Below are 25237 nucleotides of genomic sequence, written 5' to 3'. Positions count from 1 at the left end.
TGTCCCCTTTGCACTATGGGGATGAAAGATTTTAATCCTATTTTAAGCTATATATTAAAAAATAAAACAATGAAAACAAACAGCTTTTCTGTCTTCTGTAACGGATTAATTCCAACTCAGCTTCTTCAGATGTAAACTGGAGGGCAGCTGCCAATTTTAATATGAGAAAATTCAAAGTATGATTTAAAAGACCCCAAGTTTACCAGTCAAACTGGTCCAATATGTCTGACTTTCAGTCCTATTTTTAGTCATTACAATAACCAGAGATTTAATCAGAAGCCTGGATGGATATTCGTTAAAAAAAATAAAAAATAAAAATCTAGATTGCCTACTACTACATAGAAGACAGATTTTCCCTTATTCTATACAAGAATCTTCTTTCTCATGCAAAAATATATGCGGTGCTAACAAAGGCTAACCAAACTGCTACTGAAGGTCTGAAGAATCTCAAGTACCAGGTTTCACAAAGAATTGTGTTTTGAAAGCAAAGCTGCCATTCTAGTTCATTGGCATTCTTAAGAGAATGACAGGAAATGCAAAATACAGAAGACTTGATTAAATCCTATTTGAGAACTCTCCTTTGTATTATTCCACATGGAATGGTTTTCTCTCAAAGCTGAAGAAAAAAAGGTTTAAAAAAAATACTGTGCCCAACCTGCCTCACATTCTGGAGACCATCAAATGAAGAGATCGATCAAGATGAGTTCTGGAGGTTCAATAACTCAATTATTCCACCCCACAGGTTATCGGCACTGCTCTGAGACACTCTCTACTTTAGTTTGCCTACACAGCCTGTAAAGGAAGGGCTTCTGCTGAAGGTCCTGACCATAGGTGCAGGTTTTACGTTACCTGTTATTGTTCCGACAGTTTCGGCAGCTGATGCACTCGGAGGGGTCAGCCTGCGGCACTGCCGTGTACATCCCACCACCCTGAAGCAGGAAGATTCAACAATCAGTGGCTGTGAAAGCATACAAGAGACAGTCACGGAGAAAGGAGAAGGCAGTTCAGTGTCAGCTGGTGCCCCAAGACACTTCATTTCCAAACCCTAATCACCTTATCAATCTTCAGATCCATGTCCCGTAATATGGCATGGCAACACTAAGCCATTATACAAAGTCAAGCAGAGAGCTTTTGCCAGCATGTGTGTCAGAGAAAAGTAAATAACTGTAGCTTAGACAAGTATGTGGTAATTTCCCTGGTCTGTTTTCAGCTTAATATGCTCAGGTTTAATTTAATAAACACACTGTAAATATGTTTATTTTTAACACTGATGACAGACATGAAAGCAAATTGCTTTTCATTAGCAAGCTGTGCCCATTTGGGGAGACGGAGTACTAAATTCACAGGGCTGATGTCACAACATAAACCCATCCCACTTTCCTGTAATTACTCCGATTAGATCAGTTTACTTCACTACACTGATTTTTGAAACATTTAATATTTTTACAGATGGGGTAATTCCTTAGCCAGCAATGACTCTGGGTGAGAGGGATTTTGTGTTGTTAGTTTTGGCTAGAGGGGCCATTACAAGCAAGTAAAATGCCCAGATTAACACATACCTCATTGTTAAAGCCTAGGCGGACACCAATGTGAGAGCCATTTGAAAATGGTGCCATGGAGCCAGGCTACCACAGCATATTTTGGGAGGGGAGCAAGTTTGGGAAAGCTCATTTGACTTTGGAGATCTTAAACAGTAGGTAAGGGTAAGGGCGGCTTATGCAAAAACAGGGCTAGCCCTAAGTTTTTGAGGCTGCTTGGTCAGATATGGATCACTGAGGAAATGCCTAATTAGTCCTGATTTCCATACTGGCCAGTTTTTCTCTTCCTCATTCAGCCCAATCAATGAAACAATAAAGAGTCCTAATGAGAATGAGAACATCCTGTTCCTCTGCTGTGCCTCATCAGTGTGCCAGTCTGAGCTCTTCTGTGTGGGAATGGATTGCCGTACTCAACTCTGCACAACATGGAGGGGAAAAACAAAAAAAACCAACCCAGTCACTGCTCACAAGACGGCATACTGTGATATTTCATGTTTGTATCTCGTGGCACAGGGTTTTGCAGAGGAGCTCCAAGTTCAGAGCCCTGTGTTACCAAGTGCCCTGCACAAGACCCCTATTTCCCTAATTTTTTTCTTGGAGGCAGGAAGGACAAAGCAGCAATGCAAAGTCCACAGTGCTGTGTTGCAAATTTTCTTATGGGCTGGCTTTCAAATGCTACAAAGTCTTCCCTTTCTGAGGGCTTGTGCAGTTTGAAACTTTCAAGAGTTCACCCGCTGGGGGGTAGACAGGTCAAAAAAAAAACATGGTTCTTGTCTCGGTTGCTCTTTGAAGCAATCAAAAAGCAATACTATTTGTTACATGAGCAAACCAACAAAAAAATCAGGTGAAGAACCTACTGGTCTAGCCTCAAAACCAGAGTTATCTGAAGTGGCAACTACTGTGCAAGTGCTAATTTGTTGTTCAATAAAACGAAGTACTTGTGTTCAATTACTAACACAAACAATAGCCTCTTTTTTTTTTCCTCCAAAACCAGCATGCTGTTTCTCAGACTTTTGAACTTTTTCTTTCAGTTTTCCTGAGCAATGTTCACAGTTTTGAGTAAGTTTAGTAAGTTTGAATGCAAGCCATCTGTTTCCATAGACAATAATGAAATCATTATTGTCTCTTGGAAACAGGACACATTTCAGCAAATGAAGTATTTTTCCACAGCATACAAAGGCTGGATCGCAGACTTAAATAAATAAATAAATAAATACTAATTTATTTTTAAAAAGGAGCCTGTCTCAAAAGTCACAAACAAGGGCCTTAAAAAAAAAAAAAAAAAAGCAGTCTTATTATATTGCTGCATTTCAAGATGTATGGGACATTTTATTTTATGGAAGCTCCTGCTACATTCGTGCTTTGCAATAATTAATAGCATTGCTTAGAGTTATAGATCTGAAACAGGTGGGGGAAAAACGGGTGATCCATAAAGCTGCAGAATAAGCAGCTATAATTAAATCTATTTAATTTGAAGATTGAGAAATACCATATGTACAAGTAAAGTATCTCAACCCAGTACAAAAGTATTCTCAGAGCTTACATGCTGTTAGGAGGAGGGTAGAGGCAGATTTCCCAGAGTAAGAGGAATTCTTGCTGTCATCTGATATTCTCAAATGAAAACCATGATGTTTGTATCAGAAATATCAGCCCAGTTGCTTCCTTTGGGAAAAGTCATTTAGTGGAACTGGCTGTTATCAATGGATGAGTATTTCCCCACCCGAACTAAGCCTGCTTCTACAAACTGTGTAAAACCCAAGGTCTAGTCTGAGCCTTTCACTCCGTGTAAGAGCTTACATTCACAAGGTGGTGGGTATGTTTGTAGTCCACGTGTGTCCTGGACAGGGAGTTGGTGTGCCCTGGGTAAAGTCCAGCTCCTCCGTTCACAATCCCATTAACTCCGTTAGCAACTTTATGATGGATGTGCGGACAGCCATTGCTGAGGCCGCCGTTGCTTATGAAGTTCCCGTGGATGCTGCCGTTGACACAACTTGTGCCAGGTAAAGTCGTGTACTCAATCCTTTGCCCATTGATATCTGAACCTTGGTACAGATAGCCAGGAGGGTCATATTCTGCAAAAGACCCAGGCATTATTACGGCAGTTCTGCTACAAACAGCATACTTATTGCCAAATTAAAAGTTTAACAAGCTTCTCTAAGAAACCAAATCTCATTTTCTCTTTCTGCAGCTTTTGTAAATTAACTGTAGTGTCTAAGTGCTTAGTATGCAAATGTAGAAATGGAAAGCAGCCATATCCTGGAAAACAGACGAGGAGCATTGGTCTGAAAGGACTCGGTCAGCCAGTCCCAGCAAAGAACATTCTAAAAACAGATAATCTGTATGTATAATCAATAGATCCTTCTGCTATCTGTTATGAACTACTTCCAGAAAATATCTTTGGGCTGCAATTGAAGACACTATCTTGTCTTGCAAGTTTTGCTTAATTTCTCGTTGTCAGAGAGTAAAGACGTTTAAAAATAAACGCAAGCTATGGAAAGAACAAGGCAGGCTGATTTATGCATTAGGAAGAGAAAAGACTACAAAGAACCTCCATTAGCTCAGAATCATTTTGTGGTCATAGAGCACCTTGCAAAGGCTGCTTAAACTCCAGTGCATCTGCTCAAGGCTCCTACATGCAAACTGGCAGGTTTTCCCTATTACCACCTTTCTGGAAGACCAATACATTGAACACACTTTTACTGTGAAGGGACTAAGCAGTAACACAGGACTTGTCCTTCTAGTGCAAGAAGTCCCTTCACTTTCCAGATACACACAGGGCAGGGACATAGACAGATGTGGCATTTAAGTCTGCATTTTAACAACTACTTAGGATTACATACAAGTTCTGTCATTGCAAACAAACAAATCTGTGCAGGTTCTTAAGGACAGAGGCTGAAGAACTTCATGCACTGGCATTTCAACACACCACTCTTTAGATAAAACTGCAACACAACCTTACAGCAATGCAACAGGGCAGTGAGCATCTATGCAAGGAAACAGAGACATGGCTGTTCTCAAATATTCACTTAAGGCACATCTAGAAAGCACAAATCCCTAAATAAACGCCAGTTGGCTCTTAACAGGAGGATCCCTGTTCATAAATTGTAATATGAATGTTACTAATTTTACTCTGATAATATTTTTGTCTTGAACACTGAAATGAAAGGAAAACAAAAATAACTCACTCTGCATGGTGTTTTGTTGACGGTTCTTCCACAGGCACATGGCAATGAAAACAATCAGAATAAGGACCATCACTCCAAGGACACACCCCACTATCAAATACAGCATGTCACTGCTGCGAACGGGGCCATTTGAAAGCCCACCGCTGCTTCCCCCAACCCGGTCAGGGGAATTTGGTGGTGTGCTCAGGTCTTTTATTGGATATTCAGATGCTCCTGGCATGCGTTTCACTAGGTGAAAGAATAGACAAGAATAGGTACGTTCACTAAACAAGTCTTCTAAACGTATTTTTTCATTATGAAACAAAAATAATTACTGCTGGAGTTTGAATGCTAATACCTCAAAGAGAAAGTTTCCAAGTCAATATTAAAAACTATATTGAGAAGGCCAACTACTATTGGGTAATAACTATTTGCCTTGGAAAACGGTTATTATCCAGACTGCTAACCCTCTCATTGAGGTCACTTGAAACTTTAACAAGCAACTCGACGTATGCAAGGCCAGAACTGCTCTAACTCCCAACTTGAAAGAGCACAAATCTTTCCACTTCTGAGGTCAGGAAAAACCACAACACGCATTTCTATCATATAACCACTGCCAGATGACCTACTTTTATCTGATGTGAACCCTGCTAACCCCATTTTCTAAACCATACTATTTAAGATGCTAAGAGCTGAACAGAAATCGCAGAAAGCTAGTCTAACACAGAAATTAAATTTACATTAATTTTCAGCACACCACAACTCAGATTCACTCCACTTGACACTAAAAAGTAGGTTTAAAGAGGTGCCTGGCTTAAGAGTGAAGCTGGTCAATAGAGAGACACAGGCACCTCCATACAGATGTGTTAGATAAGCAGAATCCCTGCGAGCCTGGAAGAGATCTATTTTAAGGAAGAAGAGGTATGAACGATAGATTACATCTTGCCAAGTTTAAAATTAGGGAGGAAGGTTATATTCCTTGCAGGAGGAAAACCAACTGCGCACACAGCCTGAAACCCTGCAGCTCCTAACCTTTCTTTCAAGGGCTTTGCTACTAACTTAACGAAATTTTGATGCTTCCGCTCCTAGAGGGCTTTTAATTTTTTTTTTTTTTTAAAACAACATTTTTTCATAGCTCTGCATTTGAAGTTTACTGTCTGCATTTCCCCTTTACAGCCTTACTTGGTTTTAGAGATTAAAGGAGACAGGAATTCTTCGCAAAATAAATGTGACTGCCATATCTGACACTTCCAGAGAACAGTACAAACTTTGTGCCAGAGGCATGCAGGATTAGCGATGGAGGCAGCCAACATAACCATCAATTGCTGTGGTCTGCACTTATACAATGTGTCACAGAGCCCTGAAGACATAAAACAGACGTACAAATCAATTCTGTCATCTCTGAGAGCGTGGTTGTCTCCTAAGGAGAGGCTATCATCGTAGCAAAAAAACAACCCAGAACAACAGTACTATTGCGTTGGCCAGGCAAATCTACAGAGTTTTGCTAAGAGTCTTTCTTGGGAGTGTAACATATCAGTTTCCACATGCTCAAAACAATCCTAGCTATCAAAGACAAAACAATCCCACAAGACATTCCAGAAAATTACAGTCTTCATTACAGCTAGCTTTTGTGCTGCAAAAAAAAAAAATCAACACAACAGATATTTGATGGCAGAGAACACCACCTTTCACACGATCTCACAGACAAGCAGACGCACTAGCTACGTGCTCACCTTTAGTTTCACAGATCATCACGTTGCTGTACTCGCTTTCACCACCTTCATTATAGCACTGCATTTTTATGTCATAAGATGTTTCTGGCTGCAGGTGATTTATCAAGTGCCATTGCTTTGTACCTATGAAAAATAATCAACTGCATTTAATTTATTTGTATGAGTCAGAGTTAGGTATGAGTATGTTGCAATGTCTTTATAAAACATGGGGTATTGCAGCTTTTGTGGCTGGCACAGAAGTTTTATTAACAATTTATGGACTTTTTGAAAGTCTAAGCATCTTGTGAAATATATTAAAAAACCTTTGGATGAATGAAGTGCTGGAGGGGTGTGTTTTTTTTTCCCCCCAAGTGTCTTTCTTCACAAAAACTGGAAGTCCCTGAACTCAAAAAAGACATCGAAGTTTCCAACATCATCTTTACATTTGAAATCAGCAGCAGTTCTGGGTATCTTTAATATGGAACTGCTCTGTTCTACCCTGAAGTGTCCCACAGCATTTTACAAACAATTTTTTTATTTTTTTTTTTTATAGAATAAGCTTTCCTTCACTACTTATTTGAAGATGGGTTATGCTAGTTATTCACAATATGCCAGGCAAAGAACAAGGTGAAACTGGCAAGGCAATCAGAAAACAGATTAGCTGCAGACAGGAAAGACTTCACGGAAATAAGACCCTCTCCCAGTTTGCTGTCCTGTGGGATCTCTGGAAATGCACAGTACCAACTGAAGCAGCCTGTTTTCACAGTAAGGATACATCTGGGTTACTCAACTAGCAGAAACCGCAAATAATTGAACATACATTTTATTAAACATACTAGGAAACAAAATTAGACAGTAAGGCTGTCTCTTGCGCTGCCTGCCCCTGCAGAGACAGATTCCAAGCCAAGCAATCTTCTCTAATAGGACGGTTTTGTCATCTCTGGCTCCCGGCCAGCATTTCATTTAGACACCCTCCTGAAGTACTGAGCACTTCAATATAAATCACTCTCAGTTTTTACTTTCACGGGCTTGTGACAAATTTTAATAAACAGGGATCCTTTTTTTTTTTTTAGTGAGTTTAATTAACTGTTTGAGCACTCCTAATCCCTCTTGGAAAATACCACCTTGAACTGTTTCCACTGTTTCTAAGAAACTGTCATACCACCTACTGATTTAAGCATTAATAAAAAATAAAGCCTCTTTGGCTGGCAGGGGCTGTCACCACGACTCCACTCGAACTCTCCCAGACCCACGCCGGGGCACAGGTACCCATGCCCAGCCGCAAAAGGCCCCCTGGAAAGGGCAGCAGGCAGCATTGCAGGGTTCGGGAGCTTCGGGAATGGATGCACCACACGGTCCAGGCTGTCTTGTGCACTGCAGGCATCCTGAGTGACCGCACGCGAGTCCTGGCTGAGGCTGGAACTGGCCTTTTCCCTAAAGCGCACGTTTTCCCAAGATCCACAGTTCTTCCCACCCGCCCCCCTCCCCAAGCATTCCTTTCGGTAATTACTACACCAGGTTTTAGGTTTCCGCTTCAAGCCATTAGTGGAACTGGAATCAGTACAGGCACTTTAACTGTCCTCTTCGTGCACCATTAGCAAGGAAAAACATTTAAACAACTGAGATCAGACTGCATTTACATTTTAAATTGAATCTCCAGGACCCTCGAAACAGAGAAGCACTGAATGTAGATGCAGGATAAGGTAGGTTTTTCTTTGCTTTTTCTTAAAACTGCTGAAAGATAGCAAGGAGCCATCTGAGTTTTTTTTTTTTTTTTTTTTTTAATAAAATCTGATTTGGCCTGTAGCAGCATTCATTAGAAGAAAGTCTTCTGCAGCATTTTGAATGTCTCGAAAGACAAGACTTAACAGGAAACGGTAAGGAAAGCCTACGGCAAGTACTTAGCTAACACAGGCATCACAACACTTTTTCCACTACACAAACAGTCATTTCAAGATAAAATTCCCTGTCAAAAACAGACAGATAAATTCAAATGAAACAGAGGGGAAAAAAATTTAAGAACAAGTGACTTACAGAAAAAACGTCCTAAGTCACGTGTTTCTATACATATTTCACTTCAAGTGCTTCCAATCACACTTTAATTGAAAATAGCTCTTTTTTCTTCCCCCTAAAAAGCTAATTTAGGGGAGCACAGTAAAGAAAAGTTCTTGTTTAAATATTTCCACCAAATGAGTTTTTGTTCCAGGGTTTGGCAGAGCAGAGCAGCTGCTAATGGTTTCAGACTGCCACAAAGAGTTCAATACACACACACACACATACACACGGGGAGAAAAAAATCAGAAACAAGCTAATTTCACAGCACAGTGGAGCCCACTTAAACAACTAACTGCTTAGTGTATAAGATTTATAAACACACAAGTTCTGTCTAGCAAAGGCTAAAATACATTTGCAGATGAAGCTGCAGTCTGCATAAGCTTCTTTAACGCAAACCTCTGAGCAGAAACTCTGGATCTTTAATAGCTTTAGAGAGTGCAAAAGCTTATGTCACGCATCAAAGTCCTATACAGAGTATTGTCTAGCTGGGAAAAACATTCAAAATAAAGGCCCATTCCCCTTGAAACTGAAATAAATGAGGGGAAAAAATAATTAACGTCATCAGGACAGAATGAGATCACTGCATTTACTCAGCCCAAGTAATAAGGACATTAAGTAAAATATTTTTAAAAGGCTTTTCCACTTCTGGACTAATATAGACATTATCTAATAACTTCTTCCAGGAAAATGATGATCTAATACGCACAGAGAAAAAAACTGATTAACAGGCAAAATGAGGCACAAACATACCTGCATTTGCAGCACACTACTACACCTGAGGCTAAAAGCAGCTTCCTTATAGCAGGAGAAGCAAATAAGCAACGTAAAAGGAGAGAAGGAAAATCACACACAAAGTACTGCCTAGTTTAGAAAACCCATGCTGAAGTAAATCATCATAAAATCCATCTAGTTATAATACAGTCTGTAACAGATACACTTAATTCTGGGTTAAATCTCATCTGCGATGGTTTCCCTTTACTAAATTACTTTAAACTAAACCAGTTTAAATAGAGCTACATCAAGGATTTGCAGCAGTCTAACACGACAAACTTAAAAACATATTTAATTTTCAAGTTTCAATGTAGATGAGGCTTCAGAAGGAAAAAAACAAGTTCATGTGTGGGCAGAATTTGATGTTATGTAGTTGAGATAGCTACTTCTGTGAAATATATTGTAAAGACTCAGTTTGGGAAAAGCAGTTTAGATTTCTTATAAACACAGCCAACATGGCTACATGATGTTCTTCCCCATCAAGTAGTGTTACTAAGCAAGCAAAGTGCACTGTACCTTCTACAATATCCCTCTTGTAGTCGCTATCATTGTCACTGTCCGTAGGCCGATAATAGATATAAAATCCTTGGATAGGTGTGTTGTTGTTGCTTGATGTAATATACTAAAAGAGAATTCCAGAAGACAGCATTAGGGAAGAAAAAAATTAATGCAGTCCTACTGAATTGTCATCACTGAGTCTCTTCTCACCTTGAAATATCTATTTTATTTTTTTTAATAAGATTGTGCTAACAAGGTATAGAAGAAGGTTTGCATAGAAACCACAACACAAAAAAGGGCTGTCAATTGCTGTGGATGTGCAGACATAGGTATGACTGACACAATGCCGAAGAGGATGAAAGTTTCCTGCAGAGCTGCAGAAAGAAGAGTTCTCTGCCTCTCAACTCCTCAGACCAGCCAAAAGAGGAAGGGTAGCACTGGGACAGAGCTTGAGCTGGGGATGACACCTTCCTCCCACATCACTTTACAGACATTGAAGTAGGGGGTCTGAGCATCAACAACCTGAAAATTCGAGTGATTAATGGAATGGAGAAGTTAAGACCATTTTTAGTACAGCAAGAATTAAAGTCACTCTAAAATTCAGTTCAGGATATTTTACTGTAACTTTAAATTATGTAGCCTCCTGAGGAACCAGAGGTTATTTCAAGTTTATTACCCTTAACATCTCTTAAGACTAAGCTAGTAGAGCGAACTAACATTGCAAACTCCACACGTTAAATCCTCCAAAGTATACTAGGGGGTTAGATTTCAAAACAAGAGCAAAGAATTTCTATGGCTTTCAATAAGGACTTTAAAGTACTTGTTTACAAAAGACAAGGTACTGGGGTAAGAAAAGTGTTTCTCTAACGTGAAACCTCTATTAGAAGCAAGGGAAGACGTCAGGTTTCTAAATACAGCACCAGTTTGAGCCATCTCTGCCTGGATTGACACAAGCAGCAGAAATTGTAGCAAATGAGGCCAACTGCTCACAACTGATGGCATTAGCAGTGGTTTGGACAGGGTAGTGCCTTCAGATATGTCAGTGCAAAACCCTGGTGGACTGAGAATGCTGCAGCCTTTCACTGAAGCTGCCACTTGGTGTATCTGTCATAACCCAAGGAGTGCTCAGACGAGCCCATCATCTCAAAGACCGTGTGACATCCCCAGGGAGTGGGGAGAGGAGAGTAATGTGGAGGGAGGGGATAGGGGACAGTGCAAAAGGGAGCAAACAACTGACAGGGCTGCCTCCACAGAGGAAAAAGGGTTTGGAAGTGGGGAGCAAAGGGTGCAAGAGGCACACGGCCTGGTAAGTTATCCTATTCTACCATACAAGAATGAAGTACATTTACCCTCTTCTAGAAACAAGATCACCTCTGACTATCAGGTGAAAGAGAAAACACTCACTATTCCACAATTAGCTTTTAATCCTTGACTTTTAAGAGCTTCTAATTAGCCAAAGCAGTAAAAACTGTCCCACAACTGTGAGAAGACCAGAAGCTGATGATACTCACTGTCCATTTTAACATGATCTGAGTGTCACTGATGGCTTCCGTATAAGCTATGTGAGGTCCTGTGATGGGGCGGTTGGAAAACCGGTTGGTGAAACCAGCTACTTGGTAAGGGCGAGACGCTGCACTTCGTGGACTCTCCCCATAGTTGTTCACAGCAATCACACGGAACTTATACATTTCTCCTTTTAAGGGAAAAAAGTGAAAGAAAAGAGTTATAGCAAAACAAGTACTAGAAACAGGATTCAAGGAGAGACTAAACAGATTAGGAAATAGTTTTTGCACAACATCCAATTAGAAAAAAAGCGTAGGACTCATTGCCACAGACTAATGTGGCCATCAGAAATATAAACAGCTTGTAAAAGTGATTAGGGAAATTCACTCAAGAAAAATCTAAAGACACAGTGGCAGCCATAAGGCTCAGGAAGTCCCTAACTGCTGGACACCGAGAAGATGCTTCAAAGGATACCTATCATAATCCATTCCCCCTACTCATAACTCCTTCCCTAACATTTTATGGCTGGACAATGGGAGAAACAAAAAACTAGTACAGACAACTTTCCCTTAATGCATTTTTCTTTTCTTTTACTTTGAGTGCTTTCTAGAATGACAATTAAGTTAAAAATAGCAATAATACACAAAGCTCCCCTCCACTTGGAAAAGTATTAACTTATGGTGTGGAATTTTTTTCCACTGGGAAAGCCAGAAATCAGCTTGAATTCATATGATGAACTCCTATCCCACAAAAGTTAAAATGAGAGAAAACTTGAACTCTGTCTCTTCAACTGGAGTACTCATCTGAGCAAACACAGCAGCATTAATTGCTTCAGAGGAAAAAACGTTTTTAATACCTGGCTCCAAGTTACGAACTTCCACAGACAGCTTGGAAGGAGAAATGTTATCAGCTGCAATTAGCCAGTCACTGTTTCGTCCCAAACGTTTATACTCTACTTTAAAGGCAGTAATGGGGGAACCACCGTTTGCTCGTGGTATCCATGTGACATAGACAGATGATTCTGATGCTGTGGAGATTGTGGGTCTATCAGGAGCTTCTGGAACTGAAATAAGAAATTCAGTTAAAAGAGTATTAGAGGCAGCTGAAACTTCGTTTTCTACAACTGATTAAACTAATTTATGATTAAATTAGACTTTGTATATTAACACAGAGAATCTCAAATCCTCTTATAATAACTATCCCTCTTACTCTTCTGAAAAATATGCTTGAAGAGCAGGAGTTGAGAAAATGGAGGAATTAACTATTTTACCAATGTAATAATCAAACAGGTATGGTGTTACACTACCCCAACCCATCTCTACATGGAAATGGAAACACATACTAAGTGAATGCAGAAAAAAATGGTTATCATTTTTAAAACCCTGAAATTGCCCTAGATCCAGATGAGACTTCAACCCATCCACACTAATGAGCTATATTGCCAAAATCATAATTTGGAAGAAATAATAACAAAGAGCAAACAAAACATGCAACACATGATATACTTACTGAACTCACTTGAAGTTACAGACAGCAGTAGAACAGAGAGAACGGAAAGAGGGGGTGTTAGTAAATCTGGTTTTAACCATTCTGAGAGCTAAGACTTCACTGGACTATCTTACATTCATTAACATGGAGCCTGCCACTGATGAGAGGAGGAACCAAACAAGGAACAGAAAGCTGACAGCTTTAGGGGCATTAAACAAGCTGAGCATTTGCAGCTGGACACATGTAAGTTGTCTCTTTGTCTGGCCCCTCTGATACTTAGCAATGTCACGAGCATGCAATGCTCAGCTCCCCTCACCTGCATTATTAACCCTCTACTCAACTTTGGTTCTACACAAACTTTACACATCATATCACCTTTGAGGTCTCAGCCCAAGTAAATTTACCAGATCAGGTCAATGAGTTCAAAGGCTGGGGTGATAAAATAAAAAAGGACTATAACCATTGTTTTCATGGGAAACCAAGCTTTAAAACAAAAAAAATTACACCTAACTGGAAGTGGTTTTTATTTTCTTGCAGTAAGAAATAAGTGTAGCCTTGAGAAGCCACAGGAGATCATTCAGAACAGAGATAGTCCACTCAGAGAACTTAAAACTTTGACACGAACATTTCCCATTTCATCTCTCCCTCTGCATCTTTTACAGTGAAAGAGAAAAATAGAGTATTTAACAAAAAGCAACTGCAGGTTTAAAAATTAGCAGCAAGAATGATACACATTAAAGACTACTTTTATCTAATTTTTTGAGAACCAAACATGCAGGTGATTCCTGCATGATATCCTTTCAAATCCTATATTCACTAGATTAGGACATGCATTTGCTAAATTCATAGCTTCAAATACCTCCCCATGGAAGCTGCACTCTGTAAGAAGTGCACTACAACTTGATGACTTAAAGTAGCTGTGGAAACATGAGGTATCGAGGCAGCTGCATACAATGCTAGCTCACAAACTGGAATAAGTTAACCTTTCAGTTAACCCCAAAAGCATGAACTACCATCTCTTCTTCTGGAAATGCAATAAACAGAAAATCTGACAGCTTGAAGTTGCTGCTATCTGATCTCACTCACTGAAGTTCCACAAGACAAAAAAAATAACTGTCTCAAAGAGGCTTAAGGAATACATAAGAAATAAAGAATAGAAGCATCTAGAACAGTAATAAGCACTTCACAAATTAACCTAGATGCATCTCAGTTCACACTAACTTCTAGCACATGGATTACAAGCAACCCATATACCTACCTCCGCTATGTCGAGACAGATCTGGAAGTACGACACCAAAATTATTTGTCCCTTCATGAATGACGGGATGTTTAGGAATGCCTACTGGTGGAGATGGAGCCTGAGTGTTTTTCGAGGATGATGTTCTTTCTAAGAAATGTTTGATATACAGTCAATCAATTCAGGGATTGGATAAGAAAGTGCTGTTCATTGCTTCTTGCAACATGCTTGCTCTGCAAAAATCACATGCTATAGTGCAGAGGGATAAAGCCCTGGCTCCAAATCACAACTTACACAGTCAAGACAGCAATTAGGAAGTTTCTTCAGGGGAGCAAGAGAGGAAACCTCTTCCATCCACAGTGCAAGAGTCCCTGGGCTGGTATGTGACTGTGCTAACATCTTCAGTACTGTACTGTGCTTTGTGGTGGTACTTGCTGACTGCTGCCTGAGTTTTGAAGTTCTCTCATCACAAAATCACAACAGGCAGAAAAAATAAGAGTACACTAAAATCCACATCTAGAAAAAGAAGTTCAAAAAATACTGTGGAAACTGGTTACAGCTGGACCCAGGATACTGGCTTGAAGGGGCTTTTGGCCTGTGTCAATACAGCCATAAGTACTTAAGTACGTATCATGACTTCACAGATTTCACAATACTACATTTTTAACAAAATTTTGAACTATCCTGTTCTTGTACAGAAGTATGAAAAAAAAATATATTTTTTTATATGCTTAAGAGTACAGCCCACAGCTTCCAAGCTTGAAAGAAAAAATTACTTCAACTGGAAACACTCTTTTGCTTGTTGTCTGCACGCAACAATCAAAACAGCTGGCTCCTCGTCAAAACCACTGAGATATTTTTACTGAAGCTTCTGCAAATCAAACCAGAAGCAGTACTGTTTTTACGATATGAAAACTTAAAGGCAACTATGCAATTCAAACAGTTTCTGTTGATACTCTGTGCAGAAACCTGAACCAAAGACAGACTGATTCCTGACCACAATTAAGCTCCTTTAAGCAATAGAAAATTTTCTGTATAAAAATCTCCACAATCACATCAAAAATAAAACTATCATACATTTAATGGCTTTTACTTACCAATAGACCTGGTAACGCTCAGGAAAGCTTGCCCTACAGCTATTTTAGCTATTAGAGGCTGTTCTTCAGCAACAGTATTGCAGAGCATTTCATACATGTATATGGCTCAACAGACAACATACAGCTGACGTAATTTAAGTAAACGTCTTCTTTAAAGCCTAGGACACAGGGAGCATTGTGCTGCACCTACCTTTGCTGGTGCGAAATGTCAGCATAGCAGGCTGGCCTTCGCCAGCAGCACTCCTCGCCACCATTAAAACTTCATACAGGCTTGAAGGCTCCAGCTCAGTGAGCCGGAGCTCGTTCTCACTGCCAGGGACACGCACCGTGTGCCAGCTCCCCACTGCACTGACGCTGTCGTCCAGCTGCATGGGACAGCAAGACAAAGTTCAACATCAGCAGTGAATTACATCAAACTCAATGTAGCGCTCAAATCCCTAATTGCTTTAGCACACAAATATCCAGAGGACCTCTTCAATTTGCCAAATTTCCCCATGTTTTCCTATATCTACCTATGGTACATTTGTTTGGTGTTGCCATCTGCAAGTACTTTGGCCACAAATCAGCATTTCTGCAAGTGTCTTCACAGTGCTCCTTCCATAGGCTTCTCTTGCGTTCCCTCTCCACACACACGTGCTTGTTTTTGAAAAAACAGATCACTTCATCTTTCATCTAAAACTAGTGAGAGTCCAAGTTATTTTAAATACTTCAATCAGCCTTTAGCTTGGGGATGTTGGGGTGTGTGTGTCATTAAAGGCTGGACCTAACACCCTAATAAGAAAGATATGTTCCCTGAACTATTCCAGCTTTTCCTGTGCTTAAGCATTTCAAAATATTTACTGGCTAAAATGGGCAACAAAAGTATGTCTTAGTTACTTCTAGAAGCTGGAAAAGAAAAGTCAGAGAGAGCAAAGATTTGGTTTTTACTAATGCATTTTTCCAAAAAACAACACTTTTTAATTTAATAGTGAAATCACCATTGAAGAAAGAAAAGAGACTGAGGGTAGTCTCTTAATGCTTGACCTCTGCAGCAAAACATTACCCCCAAATCCCAAACAAAAAGACAAAGACTCTAGCAAAAATAAACTACTAAACAATGTAAGATTTTAATATAACATGGAAGGCAGGTCTAAATGCCACGAATTATCAACAGTTATGCCAGCAGTCTTTGTTCAAGTATTCCCCTCTGTAGAGACCCCTCTTTCAAAGTTTTAATTCCCCCTCGTTTTTGGTTTTTTGTTTGTTTGTTTGTTTTCCTTTTTTTTTTTTTTTTTCCAAAAGAGAGAAATTAAAAAAATAAGTTATGGCAACGTAAACACCACCATAAAATAACATAGTAAGCTCCCTACTGAGAAATGCATGAGTGAGCACATTTAATGTGGAAAGGATTGTTATGAGTGAAGGGTAAGCATCAGAAAGGTCAAATAAGTATTCAAAGCTTTCAGTGCTTACGTGAAACAGCTACCTTTGGATGAGAAATTGTATCAACAGACTTTGGCGTTAGGTTTTCAGGAACTAACAGGTCAAAAATCTAAGCGCTCCCCCCAGGCTAAGACAAGATCAGGATGTAGAGGATTAAAAAGCTTATGAAAAATAAAACAAACAGCTCTGCCATACAGAAAACTTCACTTGGAAGAATGGGCATAGGCATTGCTTAGTTCTGATTTTTGTCAGAACAGCTCACTGCTGACACACGATATTTAAGGACATGACATGTATCTGCTTAAGGAATATTAGTTCACTTTCGTATTTGGTAATTTCAATTTAAAATAGTCTCTTTGGGATGCAAGGTAGCAAATTCTTTGACAGATTAGTCTAATACTCATCTTCCCTTCTGATCTCAAGTGTACCCACCGCAAACCAGATTCAGGCTTGCTCACATGAATGCATTTCTAACATCACTGAAATTGCATATAACATGCCCTGGAGCCCAATTCCCCAGAGACCATAATGATACTGTAAAGGAAATAAAAGCTTGGGCTCCCCCAAATAAATCTCATTTAAATCTTGATAGAACAGCATACTTGTGACCAACTTCAGTCATCCCTAAAATAAGCTGCCTGTGTGGCCACAATAAAGCTGTGGTTCAACTACGTTCTATATTCTCTCTGGCCTGACACCACATTCTTGTTAACACCAGCAATGCAACAATTATTGGTTCCTTGAGAAACCTAAAACAATGAAATCCATCTGCTGTGGTGCACTGCTTCAGCGCTGCGATGAAATATTACCTTGCGGTATTTAACAAAATAGGCATTGATGGGCAAGCCGCCATCCCGTCCCGAACGCCACACCAGGGTGTATGTGTCCGGCTTGAGAGTCTGCGGGGGACTGAGGATGATGGGGGCTTCTGGGGCGGAGATGCTATTCAAGGGCTTTTCTGTCACAGCTGCATCAAAATGCAGCTTTGTTGGAGGCAAGCTTGAAACCGCTGTTTCCACACCAAAGTCACCATCGCTTTCATTGCTCTGGACAATCTCCACAGGAGCCATTTCTTCTTCTGCTGCTTTCGTGCCAGATTCTAAGGGAACTGTAAAGGGAGGAGTCTGGTTACATCTTCGAGATGACGTATATTCGCCCCACACAGAGGGGACACTAAATCATTTAAGAACGTCATTTCCAAACAAACCCTGCTGCAAAGCCAGCTCAAGAGATCCCCACGCAGGCCTGACCATAGTGCCAAGCTGAACCTTTGCATGCTGGCTTTCTGCTCTTTTTTTTTTTTTTTTTTTTTTTTTTTTTTTTTTTTTTTTTTGTGGCATTTCACGGTAGCAAAGAGAAAACCTGAAATGCAGTGTCCACGGGCACGGTTTGATTACCATCTCCAAGAAATTAAGTAGCAGCAATGTATGTTAGAAGTAAAAACACAGACAGAGCTACACTTGTGACACAAACGGAGTAATTTTAAATTAATTGCAGTTGTACAAGGAACTTTTCATGCCCTGAATTGGCGTGCACACAAGAGGACATTCTCCTACCTCAGTTTCTGAGGTTTTAGCTGTAATTTCAATCAGCTTTGAAAGCTGCACGACCCGACTATTTCATTTGAAAATTTATGCTGAGAACAAACTCAGTTTACAGGCAGATCTAACATGCAATTTAATACCAATGCATTTCTAGAAATCCTGCTCCAGCCTCCTCCAGCCTATTTACTTTGCCCGGTTTGAAATAAAAAAAAAATAGTATCAGTAGTTCGAAAGAGACCACGAGACAGAAAAAATACTGTTTGGCTGATGCAGGGCTTGTCAGCATTCCATCCAGGAAAGGGGTGGCAGGTTGGACATCTGAGATTATCCAGGACAAGAAAATGTCAGTGCTTCAGATGAGAGCATTTGGGAACCAGCACAGCCCTTAAAGGTTGCATGCTGCTATGTCAGGACTGCCAGATGTTCTTAGCCCTGTCCTTTCTTTCAGATTTGTGTAGGTTTATGTTACGTGCAGGGGTCTGGAAGGGGAAGGGAATGAAGGGAACTTGGTTTACAAAACAAACAAATTCCTTGGTAATGTAAAGCCTCGGCAGTGTTAGCCTGGCTGACTCAAATTCCTCCAAACCTCCATTAAAATACCAGCAGCAAGTGTGGCTGCTATTTTGGGCCACTTTTTAAAAAGCTGTGAAGGGAAGGAAAGTTCTCTTTTCAAACTGAAGACACTCTGCAAGCATGTGCTGTTTGTTTCTTCCTATTTGTTTAGGAATGCTAAAAAATTCAGAGGCAGCAGAAGGGAACAACACAAGGAAAAGCCCCCAAAGCCAGACATAGTTTGCTTAAAATGTCAAAAACCCTAGGACGACCTCGAAGTGAAAGGATATCTACTACAGTCAGTAAGCAGTGGGAAAGTGATGCATTGCCACACATTAATATTGGAAACAAATGCTGTATTCACTTGAGGAGCCAGAAGGCCCAGTGCATTGTGACGGACTCAGAGGATTTGTGGGTGGGCACAACATGGTTCGATGCCTGCTGGCATGGGGAAATGGACTGTTGCACATGGAGAATTAGTTGTGGTTTAGGCTGGTGACAGGAGACCTGCAGTTGTTGCTGTGTTTATTGCTCCAAGAAGGGAGTCATCAACAACTGGCAAATAATTTGTATTTTGCTTTTGGAAAAACAACCCTGGGTAACAATTTCCATTAAGCAATTCAGAGCTGAGCTCTTTTTACTAAGTTTCTGGTATAATTGCTACCCATATAAACCAGTACATCAGACTTCCGTTGGCTGCTGTGTCATCGTGTAACTCTCTCCAGCTGCTGCAAGAGCATCATCCCTTCCCCCTTCACTTCTTCAGGCTTTCTCCTCTTCCTCATCTGCCTAGCCCCACCTCAGAACAAAAGCGTGACTCAACTGGGTCAGACCAAAGGATGAAGTACCCCAAGATCTCATCTCCAACAGTGACCAGAAGTAGAATTTAGGGAAGGTTTTAAGCCTGTTCATCTCCAGCCTTTCATAATGCTTCAGTAACAGTATTTCTAGTTCAACAGGGTGTTGTGAAAAAAAAAAAAAAAAATACTCCCTTGCAAACAGAGAAGCACTGAGCATCCCAAGTTGAAGCATTAGGAGAATGTATTCACGGCTTTTACTTGTATGCTCCGTAATACCCCATGTTTTATAGCTCACTATCATGTTTCACCTTTGGGTGCCTCACTTTGAAGACAGAGCCCTCATTCGTTTCAGTCTCTTCTCCTGCAGAAACTGTTCCATATCCCTATGAATTCCCCTGCCAGGTTTTACAGCATCTTTACTACTTATTCTACACCCGTCTTTAATCAGGGCTGCAGATGTACAAGCAGTTTTCAACCTGTTGGCATTCCTTTTATTTGTATGGCAGCAGAGCAACCTTTGTATTTTGTCATCAGTGCTGTCTCTGCTGTGCAAACAGATCACATTCCCAGGCATTTCTTCCCCGCTTCTTAAACAACCAAAGGATCCCCCCTTCTATGAGCTTGCTGAGTACGTTAGCAAAGGCTGGGAATGTGCTCTGAAAACGTGAACATAGCACATCAGTGAAGTCACCCCTGCCTGGCAAGCCTTTCAAATTACCCTAAAACTTCTCAGACATGTCTGGCCTCTATAAAAGATAGCTTGAGCCTGCTTTCCAATATAACATCAACCTAACTCTAGCAAACACTGCTCTTTCTTGGGTTTTGTACTAACCTGCCTGCCACTTAGACTTCCTGCAGTGTATTTTTCTCCTTAATTTCCATTAGACAAAAGTTATTTTGAAGAATTAAGTGTAATTAGTAGCTATGGAAAGATACTGCCATACATGCAAACACCACAACTGTCTAAAAAAGACTTTAAATGTTGTGCCTATAGGATGCTAAGGCTATTGTTTTATACTTTGTTTTCTCAATATGATGGTGGCTTAAGTTGCCCTGCCTGTTTTTAAGACCATGCAATGGATCAGGTCATGGAACAGATCCAGCAGAAATAATAATAAAAAAAACACAACATTTTTCAGCCAAATAATCTTTTACTCTGTGCTTGAGCAAGGCAAATTACAGAGACAAGCTGCTGAGGCAGAGAGCTTCTTATATTAATCCTAACATCAATGAAATGCACTGGAATCACAGCTTAAGCATTTCTGAAGCACCTGAACAACTGACTACCTGGCACAAATTCTTCATTAGAATTTCTAAATGTTTGAGCATGTCTCCTGGCATGGATGGGAACTGTTTAAAAACCTTAACAGCTCCCAGAAACTACTTAAGGAGTTTTATATCAAAACCAAATGCTATAACCACCTTCTACATCATAATCAGCAGCATATTAGAAACCGATAAAAGTTAATAAACAAAACATTAAACTTGAACTTACTGCCATAAAATTCTGAGGCAAAGCAGTGGGATTTTTCTGTTTGATACAGATTGAATTCTGTGATGATATTTAGCTTTGTTTCCTCTTAGCAAGGGTCCAGCAATAATTTATAAATAAAACTATACGATGGGATCACTTTCATTAGTTCCCCCCCCCTTCCTCTAAGTTCCCCCTTCAGCATATTTTCACATCATATAAATGAGTTTAACTGGTGATAGAGAACTTTAAGTATGGGACCACGTATATGGAGAATCTTAAAATGCACTGACATTCTACTAAACGTCCAGAGACAAGATGCTGTAGCAGATGAAAAACTAAGTCACTTCATGTAATTAAAACCTGTACCTTAGTTCTTGTGGATGGAATTTATGAAGGGAACTTAAAATTGTACTAACATAACATTCCAATGTCAAAAAAAGACAATATTTCTTTCCCTATCTTGCCCTTAATTAAGAATTCTCTTTTCCTAGCAGCACAGCACCCACCTTGGAAAGTTTCTTAATCACATATTAGAATGCTAAGCACCATGCAATACACGCAGCCATTTCCTCTCTGCCTATCAGTTGAGGAAATAGGGAAAGGAGAAAGAGGACCATGAAGGCAGCTTGGACCCCTCTGCTGCGTTTCCCCAGGATACCTCCACTACCTACCTTCATTTTAATTCTTACTTAGATGCATTTCTCACCTAAATCTGTACGCTGACTACCTCTACTCTCCGTGTTACAGCACTAGATTCCATATCAGTTTTGTGATTCAGGCTTACCAACTGTGAGGAAGGCTTCTGACATCGCAGAGCCATGCTCGTTGATGGCTTCGCAGGTATACTCCCCCACACGACCTGGAGTCACATTCCGAATGTGCAATGAACTTGACCCTGCTTGAGATGCGGTGAAATAGGTGGTGGGCTCTGCAATGGTGCTGCCCTGCATTGCTTGGGAAGGTTCTTGTGGGTTTGGATGAAGCACCTGGGAGGGGTGGCTGGTAATGAGGCCTCTGCTATCATACCAATGGATCACAGGAATGGGCAGGCCAGTGGCGTTGCAGAACAGTGTAACATCCCCACCTTCTGTCACACTGACGCTTGCTGGTGGAGAGACTATAACTGGCCTTGACCCACTGCCTAAGGAAAAAGGGCAAAAAATAAGTGTGGTTAAGGAACGTGTTTAATGCCAAACTGAGTCAATGCAATTAAAAAAAGAAGTCATGCACGCATCTTGTTAATCATTTCAACTGTTATTTCTTGTCTAGATGGCTTCTCTAGACTTCCTTTCCAGACTTAAGAGATCAGATGAAATTTATGCTTAGAGAAGACTTAAAGAAAACCACACTGAAAACACACTACCTTTTCTATACATGAAGGGGTTGACTGTCAAGGAGGAACATATACATGTCTGGCTTAGCCCACTCCACAGGCGAACAGGTAACAATGTCTGTTCAACCAGTACATCTCACATCAATTTGAATTTAGTTAAAAAATGTGCCAAAAGCTACACAAAATGACAAGAAAACAGGAAACGTAAAGTTTTTGTCCATGTCTGTGTATTAGTAGAAATCAAGTTCTGCAGTATTGCAAAGTATCTTAGACTGAAGAGTGACCAAAAGCACTGTAGGTACCTGCTAGTCTGATACTAGCGAGTGTGCATTAACTCCAGATCTGAAAATCATTTTGTAAACTGAGGGTATGAAAGAGTCATTACTCAGCAGCCAATACTGGTAAGAATACCAGTTCATCCAGCACAACAGTACCCTGATTCCATTTAAGAATAAATTGTATCAAGTTCAACCAATTGACTTAATTGCAGCTGATAATCTACACTTTAATTATCAGATAACCACAATACAGAAACATCTACTGCTTTTAAAATTCAACTGAGAGCACCTTATTTGTAAGATTTGCCACATATAGTGGTCAGAAGCAAATAGATACATAATCAAGTTGGGGGGGAAAAAAAAGTTTCAAGTAGAAATGCTTAATTTGAGTTCTTGTAGGCCTGCAACTGCTCCTACCTGGCTGTACATAAAGTCTCCCAGTGGACTGCACAAATCCAATCCCATTGTTTGCTACACACTGGTACAAGCCAGAGTCCTCCGCAATGACACCATGGATCTGCAGGCTGTTTCCCAATAGCAGGTGCCGTGGAGAATGATTGAGGGGAGCTGCATTGTGCAGCCAGGTGAGGGTTGGAGCAGGGCTTCCATGGACATCACACCAGAAATGCACAGTTGCTCCAGCAGCCACAGTTTCATCTTGCAGTCCCTTGGAAATTGAGACTGGCTCTAAAAAGAGAAACAATTTTACATTGTATGTTGATCTTAGCCTAAATCCTGAAAAATAAGACTGTGAAATATTAAACAAACTTACCCACACAAAGGCTAAGTAAGCACCACATACTTCTGGTTCTACGCATAAGTTAAGCTGTTTTTCCCCCACATGCTTGCTTATTTTAATGGTCTTTTCCCTCTATTCCAGTGACGTTTTTATTAACAATATTAACGCAACACTTATACTTTCAAAAAAAATATCTTTAGTAACATCCTCATTACAAAAGGTGTATTTTGTGTCAACAACCTATTTTCCAAGTTCCTCTAGTGTACACATTTCAAAAACCAAACAAAAACAGTCATGGAGACAAAAAACTCAAACACAGGAAAATCTGCTACAAAGGAAAAGGGAGTTTAGGAACAACTTGCAAACACATCAGGCTGGTCAAATACATTTCTTTAGCCTTTGTTTTTGTCCTCGACATACCACCTCTACTTGTCAGCTTTTTGCTTACATGTATATACAGCCTCAAAAGAGAAACATCTCTGCCACATTATTGATACAATATCCCATATATACTTGGCACACTGCAGAAAACTAAATAGATAGGTTCTTGCCTCAGAGTGTGTTTTCCTTTATTGTTAAATTATTTCAGACTGCAAAGGATTTGAGAAGAGATAGTCATGAATTTTAATTTGGGAGAGATGATGAGATATGCTCATAATGAACATACCTTTATTTTACTATGCTTATGTTGAGAAAAAATACTAAGCTACTTGCAATCTAATACCAAAAATCACAAGTATACAACCAAAACAAATATTTTGGTTGGACATCAAAATTTCTTTATTTCTTACCGAGTATCGTAAGTGAATAGTTAATGTATTTCACTACTCCAAATTCATTTCCCACTACACAGGAATAATTTCCAGAGTCCGATGCTTCAAGCCTGTCTGATACAAGATGGGAGTGCAGCAGTTTCCACCTGCCTCTGCTCAGTGCGTCCTGGCCATCTTTCACCCAGTGGACTGAGGCTGGAGGCAGTCCACTGACAACACATTCTAGTGTCAAAGAGCTGTGCTGGGGCACTGCCAGGGTCTGGGAGACCAGGGGATGAAGTATGTGGAAGCCTTCTGAGGAAGAGCCTGGAAAAAAAGGAGACAAAACTTATCTCTAACCTAGTTTTTAAATTTCCAATTCTGTCCTCCAGTCCTGAAGCTTTACCATGTCTTTTTAAACACAGGTATTTCCCCTTGTGACTAAGCACAATACTATAATTCTTCCAGAAATCTTGCTCAAAAATCAGTTTGGCAACTGCAGAATTAGCCCTTGAAAAGGGAATACTGCTAAGTGATCTGTCCTCTTGGGATTTGAGAAGCAGGCTCATTGCTCCTCTGAGGCAAAGAGAAGTAAGAATTTAATGTGCAAATAGCACAGGACAATTTTTTTTTTTTTAATAACATTTGAGACCAGTGAACATTTAGGCTGATACATCCATGCCAAAATCTTTTTCTGTGTGTGCTTTTTTTTTTTTGACTCAGATTTAACCACAGAAAATGAAAAATAACATTCAGCAGATATTTACTAACCACTTCATACACAGCAGAGGACAAACATTTGATTGTCATAGTGGTAAAAATTTAAGATCTAGCCAAATGTATGATTTATTCAGTTTGAGATGTATTAATTCTGCAAAATCAAATCAAATACTTACGTGTGACTATAAGCTTATGTCCAGCAGGTTCTACTTTGAGATCATGAGTGACTGGGTTGTACACAGCACATTTGTAGGATCCCTTGTCTTCTAAAGATACATTCAAAATCTGCAGGTTTCCAGATGGAAGAATTAGGTAGTTATCTAAACAAGTAGGGAAGGAAAAATGATTATATTTAACTTAGTTTCAGATAAAGAATTGCTTCTTTTAAATAACCTGTCATAAAAATCAATCTGTTCTAAATTTAGGATCACAAAGAGATCATACTGCTATGAAAAGGATATTAATTTACAAAGCTAGATTTAGATGAAGTGATTTGTGCATAAAGTTGTGCAAGTTTCTGGAAGGTTTTAAGTTACTTCAGATAAAATTCCAAGAAAGAG

The 25237-nt window shown here is 39.9% G+C and overlaps 1 protein-coding gene across 5 annotated transcripts in view; it reads right to left on the bottom strand.

Annotated features, from left to right (window-relative positions):
- The window catches only part of CDON (cell adhesion associated, oncogene regulated), a 57526-nt gene that overhangs the window by 8695 nt on the left and 23594 nt on the right, over positions 1-25237 (bottom strand). For 4 of the 5 annotated variants that reach the window (XM_082778082.1, XM_082778080.1, XM_082778079.1 and 1 more), the window contains 14 exons: positions 24854-24997; positions 23997-24284; positions 22884-23153; positions 21640-21996; positions 17295-17593; positions 15254-15428; positions 13988-14116; positions 12098-12304; positions 11250-11431; positions 9757-9862; positions 6436-6558; positions 4724-4951; positions 3336-3610; positions 850-929 (listed from right to left, as the gene is read on the bottom strand). In XM_082778082.1, the coding sequence (XP_082634208.1) occupies positions 850-929; positions 3336-3610; positions 4724-4951; positions 6436-6558; positions 9757-9862; positions 11250-11431; positions 12098-12304; positions 13988-14116; positions 15254-15428; positions 17295-17593; positions 21640-21996; positions 22884-23153; positions 23997-24284; positions 24854-24997 (2863 nt within the window). The remainder of the gene's footprint in view (positions 1-849; positions 930-3335; positions 3611-4723; positions 4952-6435; positions 6559-9756; positions 9863-11249; positions 11432-12097; positions 12305-13987; positions 14117-15253; positions 15429-17294; positions 17594-21639; positions 21997-22883; positions 23154-23996; positions 24285-24853; positions 24998-25237) is intronic. The other variant, XM_082778083.1, reaches the window with a different exon arrangement.

Source organism: Aythya marila (genome assembly GCF_965140915.1).
Source record: "Aythya marila genome assembly, chromosome: 23".
Classification (NCBI taxonomy): Eukaryota; Metazoa; Chordata; class Aves; order Anseriformes; family Anatidae; genus Aythya; species Aythya marila.
Note: the sequence above shows the minus strand (reverse complement) of the source record. Positions and strands in the feature narration are given on the sequence as shown.